Source organism: Cibotium barometz, chromosome 41 (assembly GCF_041138505.1).
Source record: "Cibotium barometz isolate CiBa-2024 chromosome 41, ASM4113850v1, whole genome shotgun sequence".
Taxonomy (NCBI): domain Eukaryota; kingdom Viridiplantae; phylum Streptophyta; class Polypodiopsida; order Cyatheales; family Cibotiaceae; genus Cibotium; species Cibotium barometz.
In genome coordinates, this window is record NC_141086.1 from 49,142,481 (window position 1) to 49,152,480 (window position 10,000).

The following is a 10,000-nucleotide window of genomic DNA, read 5'->3' on the forward strand; positions in this document are numbered from 1 at the left end:
CCACCGCTCGCCGCATGCTGTAGGTTTGGATCCCTGCCCACATCTCCCCTCTGGTCTGACAGAGGTTTTTCCCCTCAGTTATGCGCTTCATGTTTATCTTGAGGGGTTTTTTCACCTCTGCTCTTGTAATCTTGGCCTTCGGGCCGTTTATTGGCTTTTTAAGCCGTTTATTTTGTAATTGCCTTCGGGCTTTTCAAGTAATGTAATGGGAACCAGCCCACCTCATTTTCTCAAAAAAGAGAGAGAGAGAGAGAGAGAGAGAGAGAGAGAGTTAAGAAAGAGAGAGAGAGAGAGAGAGAGAGGAGAGAGAGGAGAGTTAAGCCACCACCCATGCACGCACACGCCTTGACAAACAACAAGTCAAGATGACTTAGAGCAGGTAGGGGGGAAGTATGCCAGTCAATTCAGTCAATCTACGACATCATGGACTGTCATACGCAAAAAGAGGTAAAAAGATGAGTGGAAAGAAGGATAGCACCCTCTAAAGATAAAATTTCGGCTATAATAGGCCAACGCACGGCACAAGGGACCACAATACATGAGCCCATAGGTGTAAATGAAAGTGCTATACAAGCACAATAAGCAAGTGTTCGCTAGTGCACGGGCTTTCTCGGACTTCCTACGACCTGCACGAGCACCCCAGCACCAAGCCATGAGAGGTAGGCATCAAGTACAATGCACATTTGTATGTCCACCTTGCTTCAATACATCACCCATATCATATGCAATCATTGAAAAACCGCCCGCACATAGTCAAACACAAAACACATTGCATGAGGGGCCTTCACTGAACCAAATAGCACCAAAATTGCACCAGAGGGTGGGGAACACATGGCGTTCACATTGATATCATCCAGTAGCTGAAAAATGCCACTTTCATGGGACACGCGTGTCCCACGACAGGTCATCATCTTTAACATGCAACCACATCAGCTTGAAGAGCATCTTATCCCCATCCCATACATGCCATATATGCACAAAAGCCCTATCATTTCATTGAGTTATGGCAAAAAAATCACAAAGTACTCCAACTTTCACAAATCTGCTTCCTGCACTTCAAAGAAACATTCAATTTGTGATCCAGGCACATGGGAAGAATCACCTACACATGGGGAACCCAAATCTATCATTGCATGTCAAAAAACTTCACAAGTCATGGGACACGCGTGTCCCATGCACTATCATAAAATGGACCAAGGGCATGTCCCAGCTCATTCCCCAGCTTAGTAGCTTCCCTATGTGAATACACCTCTCACTGGCCCCATAAATTGGAGCATGCATGTACATGAGATATTTCAGAGTCCCATCCTGCAAAACTCATCCATTCTCATCACCTATATACTCCATTTTCATATCCAAGCTCATATCCACAGTGTCTAAGCCTTGTGTGAACTTGTTAGGCCCAAAAATCAGCAAATCCTAACACATTTCATGGGACACGCATGTCCCATGCCAATGCTTCAAATGCATCATAGGCTTGTTCCAGTTCATACCCCATCCTATAAGCATCAATCCTATGTGTTTGAATCACTTCTCATTATCATAAATTTGAGCATATGAGGCACTTAGTCAATTTCAGAGTGTCCTGCTGCAAAATTGCCTATCACCCCTCATTCATAAAGTCATATTCAAAACCAAGCACATATTTCACATGCTTAAGCTACATGGAAGCTGATCCTGCCCAAAACACGTCAAAAACAGATACTTCTATGGGACACACGTGTCCCATAAAAGTACACTAAATTCCACCTAAGGCATACCCAGCTTGTCCCTCTTGTGTCCAACATCACAAAGATGCATTTGCATCACATTTTTACCATCACTAAGCAAGTCAGATCAAGCACTTAGTACATTTCAGAGTGTCAAACCGGTAAAATGGCCTATCAATCATCATTCATGGGACCCATTTCAAATCCAGTAACATGATTCAACTGCCCTAGCCATGATAGAGCCAGCCATGACATCAAAACATCAAAAAACTTCAAAAACATGGGACACGCGTGTCCCATGGAATTGCACAGAAAGCCAAATCTGATGGCATGGTTGCATTCCTAGCATCATCAGCATCTCAAATATGCTCCAACTTCACATTTCAACATCATCAAATGCATATGATAAGCATTTCTGTGAAAGTCAGAGTCTGCAGCACAAAAACTGGCTAAATCTCATCTCCTATGCATCCAATTTCAAAAGCAAATACATATTTCACATGTGCAAGGCATGCCTTAAGCATCCATGAACTCAATTCTTCAAGATCTGCAAAAAACATGGGACACGCGTGTCCCATGAATATGTGAAAATTTGGATGTCTGACCTCAGAAGTTGGTTCCCCATCATGTCCACATGCTTGAAACACCTCACATCATCAAGTATACTCATTGAGTCATCTGAATTAGCCAAACTGTCACTGTCAGAGTATTCTTACACAAAACTTGCCATATCTTGTTTGATATACATCACAACCATCATACCAAGGTATATTTTGCATGTACAGGACATCACCCAGCCAGTCCCATCAAAAATATGAGGAAAATGTTCAAAAACATGGGACACGCGTGTCCCATGAAAACTTGTCAAAATTTGCATATGAGGCCAGATTCTTGTTGGGCATTGCCTGTACATTGCATTTGTGTCACATTATTGTTAGAACATGTGAGAAGGAAAGAAATAAGGTCAAAATTCACTTCAGGGTCTGCACAGAAGGGTTAACAACTGACAAATCTAACCACTAACAAAGCAGGTGACTACTTGACAGGATTATGGGGCATGATTGTCATGTTCTGACCACTTCTCATGATTGAATTGATATAACAGGAAGCATCTCCACTGAGAGTCCCACCAAGAAGAAAAAGGGGACTCCAAAGAAGAAAGCGCCAGAGATGGATCCAGCCGCATCGGATCCATACAAGGCCACAGATATCAAGATAATGAAGGTCAGCTATGTAGATCAAGCAGCCCTTGACGCTGCAGACACATGCATTTTCAAAGGAGCATTTTATGACAAAGAAAAGAAGCAAGTGGGAGCAGTCATCCTCCCGGATTCATTCTTGAACCTCCACCAAGCCCAACCATGCATGGAAGTGTTCGAGAAGGTGGGGCTGGATGGATATTTCAAGCTGGCACCATGGGGGGTGGATTCCAGAAAGCCTATGAACTTATGACGACCATCAATGAAGATGGGATAGCCACCCTGACAAACAAGGATGGAGAAGAGGTGCAGGTACAAATTTCAGAAGCATTAATAAGCGAGGCCCTGAAATTACCTTCCTCCAAGCAGGCTATCAAGCTGCCTTATCATCTCACAGAGAAGGAGAAAAAGGACACATTCTTGGTGGTCCAAGGCAAAAAAGAAACATTCAATGATCTCCTTCTCAAGGAGATAGATTTGGCGCTCAGATTGTACTCACAGCATTTTGTTATGGGAAGACCACAAAAGTACACTCATCCGTGCATAAGGGTAGCGGGATTGATGACAAGGGCTTATCAGCAAAACAAGGTATTGCCAAGAGATTAAAGCCGTCATCTCCGCTCAGAGCTGATTACACACAAAGAAAGCAAGGGCATGAAAGAAAAACCATATCTGGCAAATGGCCTAATGTTGACAAGGATTGCCTATCAAGCCTTGGGAATGATTGAAGAATTACCTCCTCTTCTTGTGGCAAATGGCCTAATGTTGACAAGGATTGCCTATCAAGCCTTGGGAATGATTGAAGAATTACCTCCTCCCATCTCCCAAGAAGAGGCATCACAGGTTTTGGGGCCAATGAAAGTAAAGCCCATCAGTATGATCATCCCACCAAGAGAAAAGAGCAAGAGAACCCTTTTCAAAGGAGGCAAGCCGGTAAGAAAGCAAGGGGCACCTGCTGAGGCAGCAGAACAAATGGAAGAAGAGCCGAGCCAACCACCCATGTCAGAGGCATACAAGAGGATGAAGGCAGAAAGAGTTTATGAAGCCATTCAAAAAGTAAGGGAGGAAGGGGGCCAAGGTTATAGCTTTAAGAAGAAAGAAAAATTAGTCAACCCAGAGCGCCATTATGCTCAGAAGAGGAGATTAGAGGGTATAACCCTATCAGTTTAGAGCAGTGGCAAAGCAAGAACAACATGCAAAATCAGCCTACATGGAGGCTAGGTTGGTTCAGAAAATACCCTAATAGCAAAACTACATATGCAAGAGCTCCTAGAGAGTTAAGGGTAGACCCCACCTTTTGCCCCATCCGCAGACGCAGAACCTGGGAGGAGTTCAAGCAGAAGCAACGATTGCAGCCCACGTGGCTCAACTTTCCTCTACTCCCAGCACTAGAAGTAGGGCATGAACCCACAGAGGCCTATATGCTTGAAACTCTCAACCAGGCCATAAATCAATTCAAGGGAGTCCCCGACCTTGCCTGCCAGATGCTTACTGCCAGATGCTTACAAAGATCTGCAAAATGATAATCACCTGGATCGAATTCATTAGAAATAATGTTCCCCTATCCCTTCTTATGTAGAAGCCATGGACCTGTCAAGAAAAATCTAGGAGAATCCCTTGCCAGAGGACAACTTGTATCACGAGGCTTTCTATGCACAAGGGCCAGGACCGGGGAGCTCCCACTACCTCCAAGCACTTTCAAGAAGAGCAACTGTCAGAGTTTCAAAAATAGTACCAACAATGGTACCCGAGAGCTGAGCCGATCCAAGTCAATATGTCACAAGCAAGACAAGGTTTGGGAGCTATGAAAGATATGCCAAAGAGAACTAGGGCCAACATTTCTTTTGTGAAAGAAGGTTTAGAAACACAGCTGGGCATGCCAGTGGTAACCAAGAGGAGCAGGAACAGCAAGAAAGGTCACAGATTAGGACCCGCCATGATTAATTTTCTTTGAGAAGTGGGGTGACATGGTAGTGTAATGACTCCCAAGGGGGAATTGGAGGGCACACATATATAGAACGTGCTACCCCTTGTAATCTTCTTCTGGGTTCTTGAATATAAGAAAAACTCTACTTTTACCATAGTTGTCTTGTGTAGTGGCACTTCTTATTCTATCTTACTCCTTGTGCTTAATGTGTGTGTATTGTGTGTGTGTGAGGCAATCCCATTCTAGGGATGGTCATTGTATGACAGAGGTACTTGTGTGTTCATGAGTGTTTGCTCCTTGAATTCAAGGAAAGCGAGAGTGTATCTAAGAGAAAGGTGCCTAAGGGACTCAGGGGTCTTTGCCATCCGAGGTGCTGCCTACACTCGATAGCAACAAACACTCACATTAATGTGGATTTTAGCTTTAGGTTTAGTGGTGTGAAGTACGTTTACAAATATTTCTATAAGGGCCATGATCATTACTGTCATGATGCAACATTGTGATAGGGCTATTGACAAAATCTATTCATATCTTGATGCATGTTACATTTCAATCTCATAGGCATGTTGGAGAATATATCAATTTGATATGAATGATCGCAAGCCTAACACACAATAATTGCAAGTTCATATTCCTATACTAAATAATGTGACTTTTTAGGATTTTGATAATGTGCAGCAATACATTAAGGGAGGACAATAAATGCACAACAGTTACTGAATGGTTAGTGGCAAACTAAACTTATGTAGAGGTAAATGATTTGTTGTATACCTACTAGATGGATATGGAACAAAACTAGAAAATATTACACTTGGAGGTAAAAAGGAAATTCTATAAGCTGCATGTACACAACATTAGCCTACTACTAGAGAGCAATCATATGTATGACACAAACATCTGCATACTGAATCTCTGTCAAGGCCCCAGAGCTGCATACATTAACAAAAAGGTCTGCGTACTGAATCGCTCCGGGGATATAGGGCAGACTTAGCCATAATGAAGTCTAGCACTCGGGAAACATAACAACCAGAAAGAATTATTATAGCAAAAGGGAAGTTAATAGGGCATAAGCACCTCCATCGCTCAAAAGAATTAACACAGTATCAACTGGACATGACTTCAACAAAAACTTCACATCTACCCGCACACAGAGAATGCTATCAGTGAGCAGCTAGTATGCCCCTGCTTCTAGGCAGCTGCATGTCATGAAGGTACTGTGCAGCGAGCTGTGAGGATAATCAACCCATTAACGGTCAGAAATAGACAAGCATGAGATCCCTCAAAGGTGATAGCGAGAACACAGGATCAAGCACCAGCGCAAGGCATTTTTACCTCCTGTGCCCACCTATGCTGGTGCCCAGAAGCTTCACTGGCGTGATGCAGACTTTGATGGTAGCTGGTTGAAAAACCCTCACCCACCAAAAATTACCTCTTTGTGAACTTAGCCGATAACCAACACCTTTCTGCTAAATTGACTTTGCAAGTGAAAGGTCACCCGAGGTAGCTTTACAGATGAGACAAAACAAACCAGACATCAGAAAACTCTATTCTACCCAGGCACACACAAATCCAGAATTTATTAGAGATCCGCAAGTATCCACATGCTTGCCATTGACCTCATAGCACACAGAACCACTGCCTGTTACTCTGCTTTAGTTCTCTAGACCTTCCCTGTAACCTGCTAATAACACAAGCACATATAACATAACACCCCCCCCTCGGGGTAGGTGACTGCTGTGAGACGAGCTTCAAGAGTTCAATTTGCCACTTGAGCACTACTCTAACAAAAATCCAAGTCTATTTGCTTCCACCCTACACACACACACCACCCCAAGACAACCAATTCAGATATTACAAGGACTAACACCACTTAGGGTGCACTGATTACATTTTCAGAAAAAGTAGATCTAAAATCCTAATTTCCTCCTGCAACCTACTGCTCCTCAGCCATGGCTTGCTGCTCCTGTTGCTCCTCGACCGGGAGAATGATGTCTGCGAGACAGCCCAATCCAGTAAATGTCGCACCTTTTTAAAGAGTCTTCCACCTTCGTACAAATTGAGATCGAATGCATGGTTGATAAAGAAAGCAAGTTCGTACTCTTGGTCTCCTAGTTCAATCTCTGATGACAAAGTCATCTCCTTTGTGAGCCTCTTGAACCAATTCTTCTCCCCCTTATTCTTGAGCCTCTTTAGCACGCTCTTCTCCGTGTGTGCAAGAAGTACCATCTCTCCCAACCTTCTCCTTATGATAAGATTATACTTATTCAGACCCTTCCCCTCTAATACGAACTTCCCGTTGAACTCGAGCGTTGTCGTCTGCCCTAGAGCTACATCCATTCCATCTCCGTCTTGCATACTGAACCCTACTTCCTCCAACGAAGTAAGCGAGCCTAAGGAAGGCTTATATGCAGCTTCATACGACAAGACGTCAAAGGAGCTTGGCCTCCTTTGACAATTGTCGATAATATAAAAATTGGTACCTTCAATCGAATCTACTTGTCTGGTTACCGCCTTTTCCTTGTTGTGCATCGATTGCCTGGTATGTTTCAGATTTCCCATAATCTGAAAAGTGCCAGCACCCGGATGGCCGGCCACTCCACCTACATTGAGGCCGACTTCGGTCGCATTGCTGCTACCTGTCTGCATCTTCTCGGTCACACTCATAGAGCTGACACCTAATTTTTGACATGCCCACAATGCTGCAGCAGTCGACGAGCAACAATGGAAGGATGCATTGAGGGAGTCATGCGCTATTCCAACCCTTGTGATTGTGTTGTAGGCCTCCTCGTTGCTTTCCTCAGCAGCCTTTTGTACTTGCACTATGCTCTTGCCAAGCAACTCAAATACACTAGAGACGTCAAGGTCGAGTAGCTTTTGCTCATAATCAAAAAGTGCTTTTGGCTGCACATGCATACTAAACACAAGCCTCAAAGTGGCTGAGAGGCAGCACCTATTCTCTGGGAGTGGCGCAAGTCGTAAGTCGCCCTCTCTTACCCCAAAGCCCGGCTCTGCTGCAGCCATAATGATAATCTCAAGGTTGCTCAAATCTGCAAGAAATCGGAAAGGTTCACAAAGACAAGGTGTAAGGTCGACACAACACCAAGTTCAGGTTATGGTCTCTGCAAACAAAGAAAATTACTTACCTGAACCTACAGGTCCTGGTGGTTTTTCAGCATCCACCCGCAGATAGCAAGAGAACACAGTGGTAGTTTCGTTTCCGCTCCAAGTTTCGTTTGTGCTGAAGGCAAAGTTAAGTGAAGTATTTTGCTTAAAGGCAAGCTAAGTGAAGTATTTTGAGCAAGAGGGTTGCTCTTGAACAAGAGGAAGAAGAAGAAGAAGGTGTGTCACTCACCTCTTCGCCTATGCTTGTCGCTGGATAAGGTGGGAGACTCCGCGCGCGTAGTAGGAGCCGGTACGTAGAGGATGTCTCCTTGGAAGCCTGCAACACCTCTCTCACCTCCCTCACACACACACACACAGAGAAGCGGGACAGAGAAAAGCGTTCACGTTTTTTGACTCAAATCCCAAATTATAAAGTCCAAACTTACAAAAATTGGCGCCCATACTATTACCCTAGGCCATTTTGGACATGTTTTGGCGCTCCCGGGACACTCAAAATCCCTATTTTCTAGCTCCTACTTGGGAATTTTAAAAAATTACAAAGTTCAACGGGAGATGATGAAATTACAAACATCCGGCAAAAATTGGGCCCGGATTTCAAATAATTTAATGTACATATTTAAGGTACAAATTCAAACAAATTGCCGCCTTGATGCCAACTTTCCCTTTGCTTCTTTGTTCGCGTTTCAATCCCGCTTTGACTCCAGCTATCCTTTTGCTTAGGTAGGGGTTGTCCATAATTTTGGCAGCCCCCTTTTTTCGGAACCAATCATGGGCGGGCATATGGTTGCCACGTCTTCACACGCACCTGGGCGCCATATTTGGCGCCCAGTGTGTAAACGCCCTAAAGCAGAAAGCATGTAGCTTCTAGCAACGTTCAAAAAGAAAACAACAGTTTCGTGAAGATGTGTGCACACACATACTTTCCACACACAGAGGGAGGGATACCGGCCTAGCTAGGTATGCGGTCCCGCACCTAGCTAGGTATGCGGTCCCTCCCGAGCGGAAGCTGATGCTGTTGAATGCAAAGGTCATTTCTTCTTACCGACACTCGCACGAGGAGGCGTGAGTGTTATTCACTTACGCGCGCGCGCACACACACACACACCCCAATAACGTTTGACTAAATACCCCTCCCCTTCTTTTTGGAAGTGTGAAGAGATAGTCGTCACATCGTCAGATATTTCAAATACTTGATTACCCCCTGTAAAGCCTCCATCGTACGGAGCCCTCATGCATGCTATCAGGACCTCGGGGGGTCACTTATAAATATGTAAGCCTAGCACCTAGGTTCAGCATAATTGGTTTTTTTATCCATTTTTTACATATTTTTTACATACAAAAGGGTACTATTTAATGGGGGTATTTACAAATTGCATAGAAAAAGGGTGTGATTTATTCATGAAAAATTCACAAGAAATGGTGTTTTTAAATAGGCCTCCAACGCACGCAATATAGAGTGCTTACATATAATGAACCCCCGAGATCAGGGGTCATCAAAATTCAATTTTGATACTCAAGTTATGTTTCTTTATCATTAAAATATCATTATTAATTCACACAAAGGTTATCGTGTAATCAAAATGCTATTTTGATGCATAAAACATGATTTTCTCTCTCTAAGCTAGAGAGAGAAAATACTTGGAAATTATATAAGCACAGCAAGGAGTTAGCGGGAATAGTTCAGCTACCAACTGCTTGCACACACCAACTACCATTGACTGAATAGGTGAATACGTCCTGACATGCCACCCTCATAAATATTCTATCCATTAGGAGGAGCATGTTTGCAACAGGTAAAGCCGGTGTGCTTTTTGGCCTAAAGGGAGGACTAAGCAATGGGAGGTTCCTTTTTTCCCTTAAGCCCAACCACTCATTTGCTTTTGGATATCTTTGGGTAATGTGCAAAGTATATCACTTCCAAAGGATGATGAGGTTAAGTGGCTTAACTTGTTTACTTAGAAAATTTGAAACTTTCATACATTGTTAATACTAGTTTGCGTGACCCGCCTTCGACGGGTCCCGCAAACTCTTACCACGGGCCG

The 10,000-nt window shown here is 43.7% G+C and overlaps 3 protein-coding genes across 3 annotated transcripts in view; 1 reads left to right on the top strand and 2 right to left on the bottom strand.

Annotated features, from left to right (window-relative positions):
- LOC147615045 (uncharacterized) overlaps positions 1 to 238 on the top strand; it is a 142,724-nt gene extending 142,486 nt beyond the window's left edge. Inside the window, exon 4 of the mRNA XM_086780328.1 lies at positions 1 to 238. This exon is cut by the window's left edge and continues 327 nt beyond it. The gene's annotated coding sequence lies outside the window, so the exon portion shown is untranslated.
- Positions 1 to 8,337, bottom strand: part of LOC147615044 (uncharacterized) — a 167,958-nt gene extending 159,621 nt beyond the window's left edge. Inside the window, exon 1 of the mRNA XM_086780320.1 lies at positions 8,188 to 8,337. The gene's annotated coding sequence lies outside the window, so the exon portion shown is untranslated. The remainder of the gene's footprint in view (positions 1 to 8,187) is intronic.
- Positions 667 to 7,763, bottom strand: LOC147615049 (uncharacterized). Its single transcript, XM_086780310.1, has 2 exons — positions 2,472 to 7,763; positions 667 to 2,387 (listed from the first exon to the last, which is right to left on the bottom strand). The coding sequence occupies exon 1, from the start codon at positions 7,746 to 7,748 to the stop codon at positions 6,720 to 6,722; it is 1,029 nt and encodes a 342-aa protein (XP_086636436.1). The 5' UTR covers positions 7,749 to 7,763; the 3' UTR covers positions 667 to 2,387; positions 2,472 to 6,719.
- Positions 8,338 to 10,000: the final 1,663 nt, after the last annotated feature.

Coding starts and splice junctions, on each gene's coding strand:
- LOC147615049 (XM_086780310.1), bottom strand. CDS start 7,748: ATGCATGTGCAGCCAAAAGCACTTTTTGATTATGAGCAAAAGCTACTC.